This window comes from Physeter macrocephalus, chromosome 2 (assembly GCF_002837175.3).
Source record: "Physeter macrocephalus isolate SW-GA chromosome 2, ASM283717v5, whole genome shotgun sequence".
In the NCBI taxonomy this organism is placed as follows: domain Eukaryota; kingdom Metazoa; phylum Chordata; class Mammalia; order Artiodactyla; family Physeteridae; genus Physeter; species Physeter macrocephalus.
This window is the reverse complement of record NC_041215.1, coordinates 118,785,541-118,808,753: the sequence shown is the minus strand read 5'-3', so window position 1 is coordinate 118,808,753 and position 23,213 is coordinate 118,785,541. Positions and strand designations below refer to the sequence as shown.

General features: G+C 52.7%; 1 protein-coding gene across 1 annotated transcript in view; it reads right to left on the bottom strand.

The window, feature by feature from the left end:
• Positions 1-23,213, bottom strand: part of IGFBP2 (insulin like growth factor binding protein 2) — a 27,275-nt gene extending 4,062 nt beyond the window's left edge. The window contains exons 1-3 of the mRNA XM_055079373.1: positions 22,711-23,213; positions 8,676-8,888; positions 3-120 (exon numbers count right to left, since the gene is read on the bottom strand). Coding sequence (XP_054935348.1) covers positions 3-120; positions 8,676-8,888; positions 22,711-23,137 — 758 coding nt within the window. The 5' untranslated portion in view covers positions 23,138-23,213. The remainder of the gene's footprint in view (positions 1-2; positions 121-8,675; positions 8,889-22,710) is intronic.

Sequence of the window (23,213 nt, the reverse complement as noted above, 5' to 3'; positions counted from 1 at the left end):
GCTCCTTCATGCCCGACTTGAGGGGCTTCCGGCCAGCACCACCTCCACCTCCCAACAAGTTCATGTTCCCGTCCACGTGGTTCTCGACCAGGCCTCCCTCAGAGTGGTCCTCTCCATTGTCTGCAGAGAGAGGGAGGGAGGAAGAGCTGCAGGTCCAGTTTTCAGAGAGGCGGGCCCTCCAGGGACCATCTGGACCCCTGATAATGACAAGGAAGGCGATGACTAACATCTAAGCAGTGGTGCTAAGTGATTTATGTGGATGGTCAATTTCGGTTTCACAGCAACGATAAGCACAATTAGCAACGTCCCCCAACGTCTACAGACAGAGAAGCTGAGGCTCACGGAGGTCAATTTCTTGACCAAGATCACAATCCAGGATTTGAACGCAGGCTCTCTGACTCCAGAAAAATGCCTGGGTCACCTACTCTGCTCTGCCTCCACCCCAGGAGGTCAAGGGGGAGGATGCGGGTGGGGGAGCAGAGGGGCACAAACGAAGGATGACCACGTGGGCAAGGCTCTCACCAGGGAACCGGTGATGTCCATCGCTCTCCCCTGCAAGACCTCGCAGATTCACCCGCCACTAACTCCCCGTTTAAAGTCTTCATGATGTCTGGTCGGAAAAGGCATGGATCGGATGAGCTTTTAAAACGCACGCCACAGAGACCACTGGGCCGTGCTGTGTCTGGCGGGGAAGTGAGGTGGAGAGCCAAGCTGCCACCAGAAGAACACAGCGTCCAGCACCCCTCCGCCATCACCCTTCATCTGCCCGTCCGCTTCCTCCTCTTGTTGCCCTGACGCTCCACTCCTACGGCTGCTACGGCACCATCCCGGGACCCTGATTTGTCTCCTGTCTGTCTATGCGTGCTGCCCCACCCCCCATGACATCGAGAGCCCCCAGAACAGGAACGATGACCACGCTGTAGTTTCATCTTATCACAGGGCGCGTAGCCTCATCCAGATGTCTGTCCAAGGACCATCCACTAAGTCTTCCGACTTCCTTAAACCTCCAGCCAGCCGGCAATAGGGAACGGCTCCTACGGTGCACACAGCTCAGGTGGAGGGGCCCTGAGAGCAGCCCTCCCCTCCCACGGTCTCATGCAGGCTTAGGCACGTCCAGCCAGGGAACAGAGTGAATGGTATGGAAAGGTCCTAACCAGGGAGACAATTTCTGGCAAGCTCTAGGTGGTGGGCCGGGGCGCAAACAGCGCCTCGCAGACACAGCAGGGCCAACAGGGTCTCAGACCACGCTGCCTGGAGCAGCCCCCTGCAGGGCTCAGGGAGCAGGTAAGGGGAGTTTCCAAACAAATCTTGCACATTTTCTCTTCCCCTCTAATGCACCTCCGAAAACTTACAGCCTGGATAACGTACCCGAATGGCTTTTACAATATTTCTACACAAGGGTTTCAGGCGAGGCGCCTAGTACTTGGCAGTCCTTTCAGAATTCAGGCACAGTGTGGTGGGCTCAGGGGGGTCGTTGTCCTGGGCGTGCTATACGGTGGAAGGAGCTGGCCCTTACCTGTAAAAGGGGCGGGGGGGCCACGATACCCCCTCTGGACCGTGAGCTTCGGTGTTCACTCCCTCCCCAGCTAAGGTGTGGGACCCTCTTCCGTGCCTTGGGGAGCCAGCGCCTGCATCCTCGGAGCATGCTCCAGCAGACTCTGGGGGACCAGGCACCAACAGGGTCCCTGGAAACGGAGGAGTTCAACAGAGGTTTACTCCCATCCCTTCCCTTCGCACTAGGCCTGATGCCTGGTCGGTTCTCACTAGCTGGAGCATCCTTTAGAACCAGGCACATTATCTCCAGACTGGCCAGCGCTGGACGGGAGGGCGGACTCGAGTTGAATTCCAGCTCTGCCATTTTTTATACCAGCTGTATTTCTCCTGCATATATATCCGCACTGTGCCTCTGTTTTTCTTAACCGAAAACTACTGGATAAGAATAGTTCCTACTTTACAGAACTGCTGAGAGTGTGTTATAGGTAAAGCCGTTAAGATACAGTGTGGAACGCAGAAGCTCTAGGTCCTGTTGGTGGTGATTACTTTGATGATGATGCTGATGATGACAGCTGTCTCCGCGATCTGCTACCCCTGCCGTGTGGAACCCAATCAAGAAGCAGGAAGCAGAGGAAGATAAGCTTCCGAGCATCAGAACAGCAGTCACCACGTCCACGCATCGTAAAGCCGTGATGCTTTCCTCACAAATCAAGGAAAGGCAGTGCATGAAGAACCTTGGTCGTTGGCAGTAGCACTGGTCAGATAAGCCTGGTTTCTGCATGTCTGGTTTCCAAGGCCACCGCAGAATAAAATCAACAAAATTAAAAGGAGAAAAAGGAAGGCATGTGGTCAGTGGCGAGAAGTATCAAATGGCAGAGAGGAAAGAGGACAGTAAAAAAACCAAACATAAGAACTCCGGGGACATTTAGTGCACAGCAAACAACGCCACAGACATTGACGACCCCTGAAAACGTCCACGTTGTGTGGCCTGAAACAAGACTAGTGTTGATAATATGACCTTGGGGCATCCAAAAAGGAAAGGGGTAAACATGACAAGTATTCAGTATTAAGAAAGATATCTATCCAAAATTGTTAAGCTTTAGAAAAATAAAAATTGAAATATTTAAATGAGTAAGCCCTTTGAAACCCGGAAAATTTTTCTCTAGAATGGCTATTTCTCCAGGGGCGCCGGGTAGCCCAGATTTTATCATAAATAGAGCAAACGCACATTAGATCTTATTCCAGAAGCCCCAGCACCACCTGCGGGGGAAGGCTGATTTGAAGCATCTGCCACCAAGTTGGGTGGGAGCCCTGATCCACCACGTTCTACATTCACCCGCCCCAAACTTTCCTCACCCACCCCGCCCTCCCCTTTCTGTCCTGGAAGCTGAAACAGCAGAAACCCAGAGGCTCCAAGAGAAGCAGTCCCGGTTCCCTGGCTCAGCTACCGGCCCGGTTTCCCTGAATGGGGACTGGCTGCAGCTTTCCCCTGGGACTGGTCAGGCAGCTGAGGCCAACCGCGAAGATGATCCCACCTTCCCTGTTCAGATTCCAGAGGCAGAGGGCAGAAGGTTGAAGGAGAGGCTTGCGAGAGTCTGAGATAGACCTGGCAAATAAATAGGATGGGCTGATTCAGGTAACCCTCCATCTGCTTAACTTTAACCTTGAAGCATAAGGCAGATGTTGGCACCAATGGGGTGTGGTGGGGACGACTCATGTCCATCCTCACCATCAGTTCTGCCACTTCCATTTCTACAGGCTTCTCTGTTTCCCTGCACCTGGACCTGGTGACACAATTTCAGGTTCCCTGTCCTCATCCCTGCAGGTGCTGGCCCGCGGAACACAGGAGGAAGAGAGCAAGACGCCTAGAAAAGTCCTGCTTCCCCGGCTGCATTGGGAACCATGCAGGATCAAAGGGGAAAAAAAATGGGGACCTCTGGGTTGCCCTCGCCCAGCCCCTCGTACCCAAGTTCACCCTGAGGACAACAAACCCGTCCTCATCGTGCCCTGCCCAGCCTGCTTCCTGCCCACAGTGACAGAGAGAATCTATGGAGACCTCAACACCACTCCTGCACTCGACGCCCTGAGTTCTGCTCACAGAGTAATTAGACAAGGGCTCTGGGAATTTCCCACCATTTCTGGCTCTGCTGTCACGAACGCTGTGACTCTCAGAAGCTCACCGAGTTCCTCTCTTTTGGGGGCAGTTTTGCCCACCTGCCCCGAGGCTTAAATTAAGACAGCCCGTCTCCACTGTGGCTGCAATTACACATTCTCAGGTTGAAACAGAGCAGGATGGCCCACATTTAGTCCTCTTCGGGAACGTCTGGGAAGGCTCCACTCACCAGAACCCAAGGCCTGGAACATTCTTGGGATCAGGGTCTCCCAACCCCAGCACTACTGTCTTTGGGACCAGAAGATTCTTTGTTAGGGGCTGTCCCGTGTAAGACGCCCAGCACCATCCTGGGCCTCTACCCACCAGATGCCAGCGGCACCCTCCCCGAGTTGCAACGATCAAACACGTCTTTGAACACTGCCAGATGGTCCCCAGTTGAAAACCACTGTACGGAGTTAGGATTGATCCAGAGGCCTGAAGTTCCCGGCCCAGTGCTGAAGACTCCCAGCCTCACATAAAGCAGATCTGAGCTCTACTGTATCCCCTCCCTCGGCTAAGACCCCTCCACCACTGTTCCATCACGAGGAACACTTCTGGCCTATGAGCCTTCCTTCTTGGTGGTGGTGGTGGTGAGGACCCCAGAGGACTCTTAGCCTGCTGACCCCTCTTCCCTAACTCTCCCGGGCACTCGTACCACTGACAGGGGCCAAAGAAGCATCCTTTGGCTGAGCCCTAGAGGTCAGCCCACAGTTAACGCTCAGAACCAGGCCCTCTGCAAGCTCTGCAAGCACTGGGTGGAAGAGAGGGGCACACAGATTAATGCACGTTCAGGACTGCAGGCTCCAGGCTGGGCTGGTCTGTTCCTCGGGCACAGAGGGCACAGTGCCCAGGGCCCTAGGAAATGTTTTCATTTCTTTTAAAATCAGAAGAAAAAAATAAACTTTTAGGTCAAAGCAAACATCTTCATATAACACTGATACGTTTGCAGTTATAAAATACAATTTTATCATTCTTTTGTGTTTGCCCACAAAGGCAAACATGTCTGGTGCCCCCAAAAGTCATAATGCAGCCCCACTCCAGGTCCCAGAAGACAGGGCTCAAGTGGGCAGTCCTATCTCAGAAGGACAGAGGTGGCTTCCTGTCCTGAGATGTCCCTGACCGCTCTGAGAGGAAGGTCAGTTCGTCCACCCTCACGGAGGCCACCTGGGTTCAAGGGTATGTTTTATTCCATTACTTTATTGATTTCATCATTGCCAATGAAAGTGCCAATAAGATGAGGAAATCCATGGGCCTGGTCTGCTGACGCAGGTACTGACACCCCACGTCTTGAAGTGGAAGCCCAGGACAGGGAAATGCAATTGTTGACTGGGTGGAGATCAGAAAGGACTGTAGGCTGAGAAGAGCCTTGATTCCTTGACTGATCCTATTCCCAGCCAAAGAGGTTCAGGGATTCAGCCTCCAAAGTCTGATTGCCTGGCTGAATCCTAGCTCTACCACTGAGCTGTGCAGCCCTGGACAAGTTACTTAAGCTCTCTGTGCCTTCACTGCTCATCCGTAAAACACGCACAAACAGGATCCACCTCCAATGGGTGGCAGGGAGGATTCCGAGGGCTGCTGCACGCATACACAGTGCCAGCACAAGGGGCTAGCCCTCAGCTGCTTCCTTTGCGTCCCACACTCAGGGAAGCACCCACACGGCACCGCACCCTCACGCTCTGCTGGACAAGGACATTATCACACGTTACCAAGCTCTGCCCATACGTTCCCTTATAGGTGACAAGAGCAGTCCGCAGGAAAACATTCCACATGGAGAACTCCAGCTAGAGATGGAATTTGCCCTCAGAACAAAAATACCAAGTTGCATTTTTTTTTTTTCTGCCTAGGAGAGTTCGGTTCAGAATAATATTTATTAAGCAACCACTTATGTATGCAGCTCCATGGGCTACAGTGCAAAGGTCACTCTAAGAGATGGTTCTTAGCAACCCAAATCACATAACTGGAAAAGCCTGAGGGCTTAGAGATGACTGACAGGGACCTCCAAGATTCCTGAAGAGATGATGTCCCTGTAAGGATTAGTAAGCGGTAGCTGTTCTCTGCCTAGTGACCCAGGAAATGGGTCAACGCTGAAGAAGGGAGTTTCCCAATTATGTACGGAAGGTCAAGCTTTTCCAAAGACAAGTGGGGGAGATGACAGAGGGAGAGTAGAGTCTCCCTTGTGGGAGGCTTGAAGGGCGGGGAGAAGGCCCGTCCTGCCGTAGGGGCACTGCCAGCCCTTCCCACCTTACACACCTGGAGGAGAGCTGAATGCGAGACAGATGGACCGAGGGGACATGGACGAGGTGTCCTATTTTACAGACAGCCAACCCAAGGCCCAGAAGGACCAGCGCCTGGGTCCAAGAGGAGCACGCACAACCTCTCTGCTGTCATCAGAGGTGCTCCACGACTGGCCTGGGGTCCCCGCACTGCCCTGTGACCCGGCCTTACTAAGCTAGCCAAACAGGGCAGCTGGAGGGGGACAGTCCAGGACCAGAAAGATGCCTACTTCTGTGCGCTGACACTCTGGCTTTAAAACTTAATTTTGGCACAGTCCTTTCCCCCGCAGTGTCATCTGGCTTGACTGTAGCACTGACAACCTTACTGAACGGATGAAGACCCTTTCTCTCATGAAACTTCACTTTCTCCTATTGTGATGCTCCGATCTCTGCTCCATTTGACAGTTGGCAACTCCTGATCTACGGGAGACCTTAGAGCACTCTGAGGAAAACAAGACTTAAGAATCTAACAGCAGGGCTTCCCTGGTGGCGCAGTGGTTGAGAGTCCACCTGCCGATGCAGGGGACGCGGGTTCGTGCCCCGGTCCGGGAGGATCCCACATGCCGCGCAGCGGCTGGGCCCGCGAGCCATGGCCGCTGAGCCTGCGCGTCCGGAGCCTGTGCTCCGCAACGGGAGAGGCCACAGCGGTGAGAGGCCCGCGTACCGCAAAAAATAAAAATTAAAAAAAAAAAGAATCTAACAGCAGCCCCCTACCCCTTCCTGCTCACGGTGTGAGGCATCTGTCCTCATGCAGGCCTGGTGAGAAAAGGAGACCTTTCCATCACACATCTTCGTAAGAGGTTAATACATCTCTTTTCGTTCTTCTTTTCTTTATTCTGAAGAAACCCTAGCCATTTTCCAAAGGGCACCACAGAGATGATCTAACCCAACCCTAAATCCATCACTCCCTCCAGTGAACTCACCTCCTTCAACAGGTAATAACATTCCAGGCCCTTTGAGAATGGATTACCAGTAACAGGCCAGGGGAATGCTGGCTGCTTTCCTGGTTCCACCCTGGCTGGGCACAGAACTCACATGGCTCCTTCTTTGTTGATTTCTCCCCAAAGAGGACTTAACCTTGACATATGTTGGGCAAAAGAATAAATCCTAACTACCATCTTCCTCCTCCCTCCAGGACAACTTCTCCACTAATACCCACAGCAGTGGACAATTCATTCACAAACTCGAATGGGCAAAGAACCCCAGGAGTCAAGAGCCCTGAATTCCAATCCTGGCTTTGCCACTGACAATTCACCCGTGATGTTGGCCAAACCCTTTAACCTTTCTGAGCTCTAATGTCTTATGCCTGACAAATGAGAAAAATCACCCCACTAAAGTGAAGGCTGCTACTTAAATAGGCTACAGCATTAGTACCACTCAAACTCCCAATGTGGGCAGAATCAGGCTTTGGAAGAAATGTGCAGATTGACCTAGTTCTTGAAAGAGTAAATGAAAGGTGCATTTGTTTGGTAGAGGGGAAGGGTAGGTGACACCTGGCCTGCAGAACGGCCAATGCATGGGGGGAAGAATGAGTTATAAGAGAGTTCTGCATCTACATCTTTCTACATCTTTCTTCTAAAGCTTGATTCTGTTGATTGTATAAATTCCATATGTTGCTAAACATCAAAGCTCTCTGCCATCTGATGAAGTCCTTGGGCAAGGGTAGATTTGCCAAAATTACTTTAGCTTTGCTTATAGAATTTAGGCGAAGGAAAGATGGGGGGAAGGAAGGGAAGAAAGAAGGGGGAGAGGGAAGGAGGAGAGAGGGAGGAAAGATAGGTGCTCTCATAACCGCTGTGCATGCATAGGTGAGGCAGGGTTCACAGGGAAACGCACCAACACACAGGGGAAGCAGATTTTGTTGGAGAGGCTCTGAAGCCAGTCCCTTTGTATGGCTGACTGTGCTCACCTAACTTCACCTAGCATATGGCCACTTTGTTCAACAGCACAACCCACCCAGGTGGGTGATTCAGGCCTTGCTGGGAGGTGGGGGAGTGGGGGGACGTCGTCGGGGGCAGAAGTTAGAAACGGGTGGGGTAGGAAGGGGGCCTATTGGTTAATTTTCAGCTAAGGTTAAACCTGAAGTCCTCAGTCTCTCTGGGTGAGAGACATCATGTGCCTTCCTCCACCTTTTTTTAGCCTGTCACAGGCGGGCAGGAAGCAGCAGCCTCTTACACTGGAATCCTGAGTAGTAGGTGCGTGGATGTCTCACGTGGTGGCATTCCAGCCCAGCTAACGACATTCCTGGATGGGCCACCTAGGCCCTGCTGACACCCAGCTTCACTCCAAACTCCCTTCCCATTCTCTGAGCCCCTGCTCCCTGCTAGGGAGCCAGCTAAGCAAACCTGACGTCTCTCAGATGCCACCTGGCTCTGGGCAAAATCCCTTCGGCAACAGACCAGTAGCTCCCCAGTATGGTTTTTGAACAAAAGGTCTCCTCTCTGATGACACCCACTGCCCACCCGTACGTAAGGAAATGGCTGCAAACAAGCAGCCTCCTCTGATGTTCTAGACCCACAGGTCCCACAGGTGATCACATCACACAAGGGCAGGAACTGGCCTTTCTCACCTTGAGACCATCTCCCTGCACCGACAGCTACCACGAGCCCATCACCTAGCTAAGGGCTGCAGAGCTGGGTGAAGTCTGTGGAGTGGGATGGCCAGTAGGCACCCAGCCCCATCCTCATACAGGGAAGGAGCCGCTACTGGACATAACGGCGATGGGGGACTACCCGAGGGCAGAGAGAGCCGACTACCTGCCACGGCACTCTGAGCCCTTTTCGGATTTCCTTTGGAACACAGGCTCTTGAGCTCGAAGCCTTGGCCATCCGGTTCTAGTGTGGCAAGAAGGGAAGCACTGGCCGGAAAGCCAGAGGCCCAAGGTTCTGATCCTGACGTTACCGCCAGGCCTGGGATTCTGAATGATGCCAGGCTGGGTGTTTCAGATGTGCAGGCCCCGGTGTGCTCAGCTGTAAATTCAGGGAGTTAGACAAACAGTTAGGCAAACAGTTCCCAATTGTAGCTGTTCATCAGAAATCATCTGAAGAGCCTGCGAAAAATAAAGTCCTACACTCCAGCCCCAGAGCTTCGGAGACAGCAAGCCTTGTGGGGGGGCGGGGGGGGGGGGAGCGGGCAGGAAGGGTCAAGGACTCTGGGGTTTTTTTGGTTTTTTTTGGTTTTGTTTTGTTTTGTTTTTTGCATCACGCGGGCCTCTCACTGCTGTGGCCTCTCCCGTTGTGGAGCACAGGCTCCGGACGCGCAGGCTCAGCGGCCATGGCTCACGGGCCCAGCCGTTCCGCGGCATGTGGGATCTTCCCGGACCGGGGCACGAACCCGTGTCCCCTGCATCGGCAGGCGGACTCTCAACCACTGTGCCACCAGGGAAGCCCAAGGACTCTGTACTTTTAACAACCACCTTCCAGCTCAGGGCCCCATTCCTCTGTGATTCCTGCCTCGGTTTCCTGAAGAATTTCTTGGTGATGGGAGAAAAGGCTTCTATTCAAGAGATATGGCTTCATATGTACACTTTGCAAAGAGGAAGCCTCGTAAGCTCTTTGCACCCATTGACATGCGGGTTCAGAAACAGACACATGTATATGCTTGGATGCACATACAGGGGCCCTCCTCGGCCAAGCATCATGGAGGTTTTCCAGAGCATCTCTCATCGCGGGCTCCCCCTCGAGTGACCAGAAAGCACAGGGCCTCCCTGCCTCTGCGCTCTCCAAAGGACTGCTTCATAAAACACCAGGGTCATTCCTGGAATCGCCAAGACCTGGGGAGGATCAGGGCTGAGGCAGACAGTTTGAGAAAACAAAAACATGCTCAAATTCAGCCACGGTCCTCTGGGGTTCTGCGAGCCAGGCTGTCCTTGAAGAGCCAGAGAAATTGATATCAAGATGGTCAACAGCGCTATCAGCTTTCCCTCCTTTCCGTGAGTCCCCAACATTTCTTGTCCGGTTCAGCTAAAGCCATCTGAGAACCTGGCAAGGGGACCTACCTGCTGAAGGCCCAAGTGAGCGGAGAGTGTGCTTTGGTGCAAACGTGGACCAAAGGCTTATGGGAAGAGTGTGCCTGACCCAGTAATTCTACTTCTTTCTGACATGTGCACAAAAACATTCATTACAGCATCACTGTACTTGCCAAAAGCTATTAGCAACGGGATCCGAAAGCCTTTCAATAGGTGAACGGAGAAATAAAATCAGTAGGGTAGTACAATGGAATAATATACAGCAGTTAAAAAGTATAGCTCTGACCTGTGTCTATCAACCTGGGTAGATCTCAAAACCTAAAGTGGACAGGGGAAAAAGTTGCAGAATGAAACCTTTTATGTATAATTTCCCTTATCTCAGAGAATGACTCTGAAATATTGGTCATTCATTAGCAAATCTGTTTAGCTAAGAAAGAGAAACACTAAATAATGCTAGTGGTTGTCTCTCGGGAGGAGGGACAGGGAACAGGTGGCTGGTGGGGAGGGCCACCAGCAGAAGCTTAAAAAAAGACTTGAAGCAAATATGACAACGAAATATCAACCATTCCCAGCTGTGGGTGGTAGATTGGCATTGTTACGTCATTCTTAGTATTCCTCTGCATTTTTTAAGTTTTCTTTTAAAAGAAACTTACTCCATCCACCTCTCACCCTCCCTGTCAAGCAGGGGTATCAGTAAATACGGGTGCCCCTTGAACCCCACTGGCTGGAGGAGGACCAAATCACAGTGACATGGCCAACTTCAGTGCCACTCTCAGAGGCCAGTGTCACAAGAGCCACCTGCCTGCCAGTCGGAGACTGACCACTGGCTCCCGGCCAGGTCTGTGCAGCGTGAAGAACTGGGAAATGAGTCAGAGGAAAGACTCGAAGAGGGTGGAAGCGGGTCACAGGGTCACGGAGGGGAAGATGCAGGAATCAACACTCAAGGGCCACTCATGCCCAATGGAAGGGAAACAGCTGCTCTGGCTTCCTAAGGAGCAGGGACATAGCAGCCTTAAACCGAAATGGGAGAGATCCACGTTAGAAGCCACCCGAGTCTCATAGGAAGAACTAAAGTGAGTAACAAATTGCAGGTGGAAAAAAATTACACATCTTCCTCTGGTATCGTTCGGGAGGAAGGAGGATGGACAATATGGCCTCCAAGTGTCCAAAGGCCACTGGATTGAGTTGATGACGGGCGTCCCTGGGCCAAGCACTCTTGTAATTGGACTCAGCTTCCTTCACAGTCCTGTAGCCTGAGTGCACTGGCACAAAGCCATGGGTCCATGCTTTTCCTTCCTCCTCCAAAGGAGGGAGCTTCTTGAAGACACAAACTTGTACTTAGCTTCCATAGAGTGCAAAACAAAGTACACATCATGAAAGGAGGGCAGGAAGGGAGACATTTTGTGTGCTCAATTTGCCTTTTTGGAAGAAAGAGATTGCGCTTTCGTCTTCCAAGACTGGAGATTCTTTTCCTTCTGTGACTTTATCCACCAGAGAGGGGGGTCCCGTTATTTCACATCAAGATCTTCCCAAAAGCCTTGGTCAAAAGGCTAAAACAGCACTCGTTTACTTACATGAAATGTATATACATCTCTACTGACTTGGTTTCTTCTTAGATAATATCCAACTTTTTCAAATGCTTTTCTTGCTCCCCTCCAGGATCAAATAGCATGTGCTGTTGGGAGAGGGATAACTTGGGAGTTTGGGACTGACATGTACACACTGCTTTATTTAAAATAGATAACCAGGACTTCCCCAGTGACTCAGTGGTTAAGGATCCACCTGCCTATGCAGGGGACACAGGTTCAATCCCTGGTCAGGGAAGATCCCACATGCCACGGAGCAACTAAGCCCATGCACCACAACTACTGAGCCTGTGCTCTAGAGCCCACATGCCACAACTAGTGAAGCTCGCATGCCTAGAGCCCGTGCTCCGCAACAAGAGGAGCCACCGCAATGAGAAGCCCGCGCACCACAACGAAGAGTGGCCCCTGCTCGCCGCAACTAGAGAAAGCCCGCTCGCAGCAACGAAGACCCAACACAGCCAAAAATTAATTAATTAATTAATTGATTAATTTTTGAAAAGGCTCTCTGTATAAAAAAAAAATAGATAACCAGATTTCCCTGGCGGTCCAGTGGTTAAGACTCCATGTTTCCAATGCAGGGGGCGCGGGTTAGATCCCTGGTCGGGGAACTAAGCTCCCACATGCTGCGTGGCACAGCCAAAAAATAAAATAAAATAAAATAGATAACCAACAAGGACCTACTGTATATGTATAGCACAGGGAACTCTGCTCAATACTCTGTAATAACCTAAATGGGAAAAGAATTTGGAAAAGAATAGATACATGTATATGTATAGCTGAATCACTTTGCTGTACACCTGAAACTAATACAATATTGTTAATCGACTCTACTCCAATATACAATAAAAATTAAAATTAAAAAAAGCAAGTGCTACAGGTGGTATGGTAACTGTATCTGTATAGAGTCAGTCTCATAGCTTGTACATGTGCTCAGTCAGTGTTGAAACATTAGGAAAGCTGACTATCCAAAGAGCGTTCCACCGCTCTCTGGCCTAGAGTATCCTGTTATATTACTTCTTTTTCTCATGTTTCTGGTCTCTCCCTCACCATCTAAGCCCCAGAGCAGCAAGAGTAGTTAGGAGAGAAGAAAGGCACTGAGCGAACAGAAGCATGAATTGGAGAGGAAGGCGACTTCCCTCTACCAGGACCCACATTCAAACAACTGTCCCTGCACTCAGCTCTGACGTCACCACACAGACCAGCTCCCATGGACCATAAACCCTGGGTCCCACTCACCTCTCTCCTTCCACCCTCTCCTCTGCCTATTCTTGTCCATCCCCAGACGTCTCCCAGCTACCCCATGCCTGACAAATTGAACCCAGGGGATGCAAAAAGAAACTGAAAACCTGCAAAGATGTCCAGGAATGCCGGCCACACTCTCAAACCAGCACAAGAAGTGTCTTGAATATAAATCAGTGTCTTTAAATAGGTCACCATGCTTTCTTTTCCTTCCACTAAAAGTTCACTAATTTTGTCTGATATAAACCTGCAGCACATCAGTTGTCTTCCTTGGTTACGCTCTCTTGGTTTAGAGGTAGCAAAGGAACCAGAGATAACTAGCAGGGCCTCAAGTAAGAATCCTCCCCTCCAGGGGCATGAATGGACCTTGGTCCGCGGTCAGCCACGGTAGAACCGCAATGAGTAACAACAGCACCAAAGGAGATGACTGCCCCCTGGAAAACGCTCCACCACTGTCTCCATTCTGGACTTTCCAGAGCAAAGCGCAGCTGTCCAGGTAAGCCACACCCTGTGGAAGCGGCCACACTTCCTTGCAGGATTCTTAAATGCCCCTTTGTAATAAACTTGGCCAATCAGCAAACAGCTAAAAAACAAGCATTTGCCTTCTTCTGTTCTGTGTGTTGACATCAGAGGGAGAGGACGTCAGTACGACTCACCTGATTCTCGGGAGTTTCTAACCCTGCGCTAAGTAGTTTGTGTACAGAACTTTGTTTTATCATCAAGCAATCACGTGAGGTTGATAATTTCTTATCTCTTCTCACGCTTTACTAAGAAGCCAGTGGCAAAAATCAAGCAGCAACAGCAGAGCCAAAACCAAATCCCAGGTGGTTTAACTCCATAGCTCTTAACCAACCAGAATGGCATTTGGTCACTGGTATCATGGTAAACTCCTGACCAAGACCTTGTAACCCCAGGGCTTCCTTTCTACTGTTCCCTATCACCTTGTCTCTTCCCATCTCCACAGGACCCTCCTTCATCTTCCCAGGGAAGGAAGCCATCAGTCATAAGCCAGCAGCCCCCACCCAACCCCAAAAGCCCTTAGGATCCAGTAAACCCATTCCTCCCCACCCCCCTTTATCTTGCCTGACACACCTCCTGCCAGTGTCACTATAGAAACCACCCAGCCTTATCAGGCAATTGCAAGGGCAGGGCCCAGGGGAACTGTCATTTTCATTTTATCTTGGCCTCAGGCACTTCAGAAAGTAAGTTCCCCATCCACAGGCAACTTGGCACCTCCATCCAGAAGTCAAGACAATAGACCTAAAAGAAACTTCCTGGGGAGTTGCATAAAGGAACATTTTTGAGAAGTTATGCCTTAATTACTACCTCCCAGGGAAAAGGAGCTTTTCCAAGCAGCAGTATATAATTCACTGCTTCTCTGCATGTTTGAGTCTGATGGAATGGAGCTCTGGAACGAGAATCTGGAGACCCAGACTCCATTCTGGTCCGTCCATTCTGGTCTGTACTTGCCTTGGCATTTGAACCTGAATGCGGCCTTGATTTCTTCACCTGTCAAGTGGGGAGAATCTTGAGGCTAAAACAGCTAGAAAAAACAAAAAACCTACAGTCAGACTTCCCTGGCGGTCCAGTGGTGAAGACTCCGTGCTTCCAATGCAGGGGGCGCGGGTTAGATTCCTGCTCAGGGAACTAAGATCCCACATGCCGCTCGGTGTGGCCAAAATATTGAAAAAAAAAACACTACAGGCATTTGGGTAGAAGTAGACAATATCTAGAAAAAAAGCAATTTTAATTATGCTCATGTATTTTGTCATTTACCCTTTGAGGCAGACCCTTTGCTCACTGCACCCCTACAATCCAACTCAGATCACTCCAGCTAGAAGGCCCCCATCTCCTCGACCCCTATCAGGAAGGAACCCCTAAGCCTCCGCCCTCCTCCCCAACTTACCAAGGCCTCCCTGGGCCAGTGCCCCTCCCCTCAGGGCTTCCTCACACGCAGAGCTCAGTTCCTTGAATGAACACAGGCTGACACACCTACACCCGTCCACTAATTAGAAACCTCCCCAGGCTCTGCTCGGGGCCAACTTAACCAGGGCCTGTGGGCCAATTCCCCAGCCCGGCAGCTGGAGGTCTGCCAGCCCCTGCTCCCTTCTCCCCAATCTTCACTCCTGCCCTGCCTCCCAAGAGCCAGGAAGAGATGTGGGGCTGGCGGCCAGAAGGGGCCCCAAGGGCTGCCAAATGCCCCCCTCCCCCACTACAAAAAAAAAGGGGAAAGGAAACAATTCCTCACTACAGTCGACTCTGTATTTCTTTCCGGGGGAGCCGGCTTTCTGAGCAAGGTCTCCCTCTGCGTCCTGACTGACACCCAGGAGCTGAGCCAGCCCAGATCTTCCTTGGCTTTGTTAAGGAACAGGAGTGGCCCAAGAGGGGGAGGGGAGGGTCGAGGATCCGGAGCCAAGTAGGGGGAGGGACAGAGGGAGATGGTCCATTTTCCAGTCGGAAAAAAAATCTCCTATAGCCCATCCACTCTATTCAGAGTCGGGGAGAGGGTAAGGGAGGGGGCAGTTACTCTGGAACCTGAAAGCCAACACATTTCTCTGGACCCACCACCCCCTCTGTAAGGAGAGCTTTGCCTCTCCTCCCCACCACCACCACCAAGGTCCTCGGAGTTTAACAAGACCATCCACCCCAGACGCCCAGTGGCAAACGCTGTGCTTTGTCCCTATTATCCTGGGTTTCACCACAAGCATCTGCTGACCCCTGAAGGCTCAAGCATCCAGCTTCTCTGCTTCCTGGGGCCTCAACTCCATCAGACGCTTGACAACAGACACTGTGTCATGTCATCGTGGCCAGACGGGCCATTCAGAGGGCTTTCCAGGACCACAGGTGGAATCAGACATCAGGAAGAACCCCAGGGCCCAGAAAACACTCCCCCATGCCTGTTGAGAACCCCTCAGGCCCCACTCCACTGGGGAGTGAGGTCAACGCTGGAGACGGCGTAGTAAGAAAACATCGTTTTTTTGGATAGAACATCCAGTTTCTTTGCCAGGATCATGTTCAACTTTCTGGCACCCTAGGCCCAGACAGGATGGTCCTGAAAGCCCACTTTCCTGGGGCAGGAAACGGGCACCACAGGGTCTTCACTGGCTGCACTGACAACACGACAGCTCACCCAGCACACGCCCTGTGTACCAAATGTGTTAGTACACACTAGTTCTGACCCTCTTCTGCTAAAGCCTGGGTCCTAGCAGGTGTCCCGTGGAGGCCATCCATGGAGGAAGGCGCTGCCCACCCCTGAAATGTGGCCTCAGGGATTCCCCAGTCCTCTGAACTCCAGCAACTGGAGAGCTGGGTCCTAGAGGTCGGCTGGCAGGTGAAGGCAGGACTCAGCTTCTGGGTGCTGGTGTTCTTCCTAATGTCCAATTCCACCTGTCCCATTTCTGAGTAGCAAGGCCAGCAAGAGTACCCAGGGTCAAACTCTGGGGCCCCCTCTGCCCCTACCGTCCCTCCACCCCCATTCGGGCACTACAGTGAAGCTGCCAGAAGAATGGTCAGCTCCAGATCCTAGCGCACGAGCCCTAAATACCACCACCTAACTTATCCACAAAACGTGCAAGCCTTGGACCTCAGGCCATCTGTTTATTGTCAATTGGGTTCATTCTGCATTGAAAGTACAGTTTCATTACCTTTTCCACAAACAGCTCCACTATACAGTCTGTCTGTGAAAATGGGTCAGAGGTATGAATGCTTCCATTTTATAAGTGGAGAGATGGAAATCAAGTGGCTCATTACAGAAAAAAACCAAAAAACACCCAAGTGCGTAGACTTTTTATGTATTATCTATCTGTACACACCACACGCACACACACACACACACACACACACACACACACACACACGCAGACGTGACCCTATGAAGCTGGTGCTATCAATTCCTCATTTACAGATAAGGAAACTGAGGCTCAGAGAGAATATATCTCTTGCCTCGGGTGGCAAGTACGTGGTAGGAAACTGGCTTTTGAACCAAAGCTACTTCACAACAGGATGAGGCCCCTTACCTCCTGGTACAACCTTCAGAGACAGGTGGCTGGCCTGACACAGCCAGTTCGGCCTTTGTTTTAAAGGCCCCCTAAGTGTCAGAGAGGAGACGTCGCTTGCCAAGATTAAGGCAGCTAAGAGAACCTACTACGTGCCAGGCATTTTGCATTATCATAGCTGACCTCACACGTACCCCATTTGAGAAATACAATCATCCCCATTTCACCAAAAGATAAGAGCTTGGCCCATCATCACTCAGGTTCTCAGAGATGGGCCTGCATTGGAACCCAGGTCAATCTTCCAGCAAAGGCCAGGCTGCTTCCACATTCATCCACTGCCCACCAGCTCTTCTCTATAGAGGCCTGTCCTGGAACCCTCGTGCCCCTCCTGACTACTGCACGCTGGCCACTTCCATTTCTGAATTCCCCAAGTTCTAGGACTTGGGCCTCTCCAAAGAGTCAAGGGAATGCAAATAACTGAACGGTGGCCCAAGCATCACCTGCACGTGGCAGGTGTCCAGGAACAAACCTTCTGGCTGACGGGGGTCAAAGGTTTTTTCTGCCAACAGCCCACACTCACTTGCTTGGTCACAGAGGCAGAGGGGTACAGAGGAAAGGCGGCCAGGTTAGCCTCTCACCTCACTACTTAGCTGCTCAGGCGGCCCCTCCATTGAGCCCCAGAGTCCACACCTGCGGAATGGAGGTAAAAAGCCTCCCTTGCAGGGATGCTGTAAGACAGGAGACAAAGCAGGCAAAGAAACAGCTCATACCAGGTTGAGGACAGACGGGAGGCTGCCTGCCATCTCAGCGAAATGCTGGCCAGAGACAGCAAGGAGAAGCAGAGAGGCTCCAAACATCGGCCAACCAGATCACCAGCGCCCTGGCACATTAGACGTATAACCTCGCTCCTCTGGGCCTTGGTTTTGGCAGAAGCAGCCCTAGCAGGCACCCCCGCCCACGAAGCCCAGCCCCTGCACTGCCAGCCAACTGTCCTCCTCATTTAAGGGTCAGATTTGGTTCAAACACGCCAATCTCCAATCATCTACGTGGTTTCCACCTACTTGGATCCCTGAGGAAGGCCGGGCCACAGTCTATTTCCCATGTCATTTTCTCGAGCCCTGTCCACCTGCTTAGCATCCAGCCAGGTGTGCTAGAATTATAGTGGGAGAAGCATGGGAGAGAGAGGAGAACGGTCCAGAGTGGGTTGTGAAGACAGGACAGAGAAAGCAGAGGAGGAAAAGGGGAGCTGGGAACACAGAGAAGAGAGAGACTAAAACTAAATACAGGGCTTCCCTGGTGACGCAGTGGTTGCGAGTCCGCCTGCCGATGCAGGGGACACGGGTTCGTGCCCCGGTCCGGGAAGATCCCACATGCCGCGGAGCGGCTGGGTCCGTGTGCCATGGCCTCCGAGCCTGCGCGTCTGGAGCCTGTGCTCCGCAATGGGAGAGGCCACAACAGTGGGAGGCCCGCGTAACGCAAAAAAAAAAAAACAAAAAAAAACAAAAAAACAACTAAATGCAGTCCCTGGATATGCAGTCTCTTTAAAAAATAATGATAACCAAGCCTTTTTTTTTTTTTTTTTTGGTACGGTTTTGTGGTATGTGAGGAGGACCAATAACAAAAACAAACATGGGCACAGCCTGTTCATTTTCTACTTCTCCCTCATTCCCTTTAGCAGCCCCTGCCCTGCCCACCCCTCCCCACCTCAGGTACTCCTGTCCTGCATTTCATTAGAACCAAGAATTTTTGGAAACTGCTCATATCAGAAGGTGGCAATTGTTGTCCCATTTTCTACAGCAGAGAATAGCTAACCTGAGAACCGAGGAGAAGCTAACCTGATAAATGGGCTAGAGAACAGTGATGCTCTCAAAGTCACCCTCAGTGTCTGACAGCTTGTGATTGAACGTGATTGAACACATCCCGACTCTCAGGCACCTTGCAGGCATTTCTGTAGGAATTCTTTCCCCCAAAGGAATGATGTGCCTGAAAAGTTTATTTTAAAGCTCACTGCTAAGGTAAGCTAACAGTGAGAACCATCTAAGCCTCCCTTTTCCCTTTGCCTGCCAGGAAACTCAATTAGGCCAAGAACCACTGCATACATAGACCCTCATGTCCACAACAGATGGGTTTTTCTTTCCCCCTCTCCTCCACCACCTATTCTAATTCAGAGACTCCTTACCTCTGGTTTTGTTTTTGTAAGATCTTTTGACACTGTAAATACGATTTTTTTTTTTCTCAAAGCTTCCTCAAATATCTCATCAAAGGAACAGATGGGGTCATTATCACTACACATGGGGAACGATCTCCGTGAACACTCTGCATGGGAGTGGAAGGTGAGCAGGGAGACTGCGGGCAAAGACTCCAACACTGCCTGCCTCTGCCTAGTTGGTTCAGGACCTGTGGAGTCACACCCTCCAGACCAGCCCAGCTTCCAAGGCCACAGCGCACAGAGCCACACCCTGCTTAATCGCTGTAGTCAAGGAACTACAGATCTCCGGTCTCCCCAGAGGGACCCAGAAGCAGCAGCCCTCCAGTCCCCCATCTCCCCTTCCAACACACTCAGGCAGAGCAGCTTAGCAGAGCTAGTTCTGGGTATTCTGTCTAGGGTGGGGGTGGGGGAGGGTAGTGACGCTAGCAATCAGTGACAGTAGGTCCCACTCATTCCCCAAGACTATTTTACGACTTTGAACTCAGTATGCAAATTTATGCAAGACAAGATGCAAAGCAGCGCTCTGAGCCAGAAGTCCCGTTGCTTTTTCTCCCCCTTCTTTGAAGCTGCACTGAACCACTGTAAATCAGCCCTCGCCTCTGCCCCCCTTTATGCTCCCCCAGCAACTGCAGATGCAAAGCCTCCCCAGGCCCGCCCACCCGCCCGCCGGCCGGCCCTGGGACTTTGAATGACTGCACATTTCTATAGCACCTTTATAAGTGCAGCGGGCCAGACGGCCACTTGGGCAGCTCCGCCCCTCGGCATAATCCCCGGCATTGTACACGGAAGGGAAGGAGGCAGGGGAGATGCTTGAGGGAGCCAGTCCGGCCCGGCCGAGGCCCTGAATTCTGAAAGGGCCCGGACTGGCCCAGGCCTGCTTCCTTTCCTTTCCCTAACATTTCTAGGCACTTCTGCTCACGCCACCACCAAACACACCCACGCATTTCTCAGGTCCAGACTTCACGCATTTCTCAGGGTCCCCCTCCTATTTTTCTTCCAGGCCCACCCACTCTAAGCCCCCCACCCCGCAATCCGCGCCTCCGTCTGACTTCTGGGTTTCTTTGAACCACCAAGTCCCAGCCCATCACCCCCATGGGATGCAGGCTCAGCACCCGCTGATGTGCCCACCCCCACCCCCTGCATCCCAGCCATCCCCAGGAAGCCAGCAACACAGCCCCTGAGTCCAGGGAACAAAGACAAAAGAGCTAACAGCAAAGCCGGAACTGCTGGGGTTTGCTGCCTCGAAATAAGAGGGTATGTTTAAAATTCTCAAAAGCAACCTGCTCAAAGAGGAATGCAGGCTGGGATGGGGTGGGGGGGGTCATTCTTCAGAGCGGGGGAGGAGAAATGGGAGACGGAGAGGAGGCGGCAGCATTCAGTGCTAAGGTTTCATCGGGGCCACGTTCTTGTCGGCATACCCCACCCAACTCGGACCCCCGCAGTCCCCACGCAGCACCCCGACCCCCGCCCTGGCTCAAGACCCTCTCCTGCACAGGAGCCTCAAAACCCGCCCCTCTCTCTCTTCCTTGCACCCCAGCAGGCACAGGCTTCTCCCCACAGTGCCCCCTTCCCCTCAGCCCTCTTCACGCCTCAGACACCCCGCTCTTAGCACTTCTTTCCAGGGCACCCGCTCAGCTTCCGCCCACCCCCAACCTTGGTGTCCCCTCTTCCCAGTCTGGAGCACAGGAGAAAAATGCGGAAGGCGGCTGTCTGGCCGCTGGGAGCAGGCTGTGGAGGCAGCTGGGGCTGGCTGGCGGAAAGGAGTCCCATAGCCAGGCAGAAAATCCACAGTGACATTCTTCCCATGAACTCACCCCATTGTCCCCGAGCTCCCCTGGCGACTCCAGGGAGGAGTGAATGGGAGAATTCCCAGCATCTGTTCCCTTCTGAAGACCCTAACCTGCCTCTGGGGGTTGGGAGGCAGGACAGTTGGTTTTCAGGCAGAGAGCGAGAGGAATGAAGAATGACAAAATGCCCCCAACCAAGTTTTTTGAGGGACACAGCCAGGCTAGGAAGGTTAGGAAGGACATGTGCTACGCACTTGGTTAAAACGGTCAGGATCCAAACGATCCTGTGAACGTGGAGGCCTTTTGAACAAAAGTTCACCCTGCTGAGGGAGATGTTTAGTTTGTCAGAGTTCAGCTCAGAAACCACAGTACCTCCCCGGTGGACCACGGGGTGCTAGGGGGCGAAGGAGGAGGAACGCAGGACTGGGGGGATGGGCACCCACAGTGAAAGGACCTTTGCTGAGTCTTTTCCCTTTTACTATTACTTTCTAAGAGAAGCTGGAGGAAAGGGTTAACTTCGAGGCAGGCTAGGGAGGGAAGCAAGCCGGAGTGAGAAGAAAGGGACTTGAGGGGTTCCGCTCAGAGGAAGCCCTAACTTGCTGTGCACTCAAGGTCAAAATGCGACAAAGAAAAGATTTCAACTCTGACCCCTAATTGTATTCCCAAGGAGAACAGGGAAAAAAACAATAGCAGGCTGAAGGAAGGCGGGCGGGGGGGTGTCCGGGGCGGGAGGGGGCCAAGGACCCCAGAAGCTGACAAGCAAGCAAGAATTTTTCACTTTTTCTTTTCTTTCTTTCCTTCTTTTTTTTTTTTCCTCTAAGTTTGAGAAACTTGCTTTTTAAACAACAGCAGCAGGCAGTGGACACATTTCACCACTGTCTCCAAGAGGAAAGAAAATAATTACAGCTTCCTCCAGAACACTGGGGCAGGAGGCTTTTGTAATTTAAAAAGCAAAACCAACAACAAAACAACAAACAACAAAAAAAGCCAACACGTGAGAGATCTTTATAGCCTGGTTGTGTCCCTCAAAAAACTTGTTTGGGGGTATGCGAGCTCCGTACAAAGAACCTCAGGGCCCCCATTCTATGGGACAGGAAGAGCTCCCTCAGTTAGGATGGGGGGCGGGGGGAGGGCAACACCTCGCTCCGGTAAGAGTAGTTGCGCCCCGGCTCAGGCATCCTCCTGCCGTACGCCCGGGGGCCCAGATGCTAAACTGAGTGGCCTGGCTGCCCCCGCCCCGCACCGCAGCCGGCGACCCGGCTTAAGTTACAGTGACTCAACGAATGGGGTCTCTTCCTCGCCTCTCAAACGTCCCTCTCTCATCGTTCCACCCAACATAAAAGCAAGAGCCTTCTTCGTCCTCTCTGTAAAATAGCAGCGTTCCTTTTTAATTTTCCCCCTAGGCAGCCCACCCTACAAAGTACCAACAAGTCCTTTCTTCTCACCTCACAATCCCAGAAGGAAGGGACCTCAAGGCGCCGCTGCCTTCTCCTAGCGCCCCCTTCCTTCTCACTAGAGGTCCCTGGTGTCACCGGTACCCGCCAGCCTCAGCCCCCGGCGGCGTCCTCCACCAGGACCTCTCCAGGAACCTTCGGTCGGCGGTCACCAGCTCAAGCGGCGCCCCAAATAAGCCTCAAGCTCCTACTCCCACCGATCTGACCGACACCCTCCTCCCCAGGAAATCCCCCCTCCAAAAAAAGAAGTCAGGGTACATTCCACCGGGGAAGCCTATGGTTAACAGGGATGCCTTCTCTCTCCCCATTTTTCCCCACCAAATTAGTAGCCAGGGATCTTCCGCACGGTCGAACTCCAGTGCCCCCGCCCCGGGCCTGACTTTCGGGTCCCCCCTCCCAACAATCGCCCAGAGCCGGTCCAGGACTCCGCTCTTCCTCCGCTAAAACGGTCTCTGAGGTTCCGCCACACATTCCTTCCCTCCAGAAGGGCCGCCAGCCAGGCTCCCCCGCTGCCCTCCAAGTTTCTCCGAACTAGTTGTCCCAACCAGCGTTACCTGCAACCTGCTCGGGGCTGGCGCTGTACTCGGCATCCCCGTGCTTTTCGCAAGTGCCCTCGCCGTGGACCAGCGCCCGCAGGGGCAGCTCGGAGCCCGGGTGGGGATAGCAGCGCAGCCCCTGGCCGCAGCGCGGGGTGTACACGCCGCACCGCTCGCCCTCCAGCCGGGCGCACACGGAGCAGCAGCCGCAGCCCGGCTCCCGGACCAGCTCGCAGGGCACGCGGGCGTCGCCGGCCGGCCCGGCCTCGGCGGCGGGCTGCGCGGCGGGCGGGGGCTTGCAGGCGGCCAGGCTCTCAGACGTGCAGGGCGGGCAGCGGAACAGCACCTCGGCGCGCGCCCCGCGGCCGCCGCCGCCCGCGCCCAGCAGCAGCAGCAGCAGCGGCGGCAGCAACGGCAGCGCGGGGCCGCCCAGTCTCGGCAGCATGTTGGCGGCGGTGAGCGCGACGGCGGCGAGCGAGCGGGCAGGTGGCACGGCCCTGCGAGCGCGGGAGCCGCCTCCT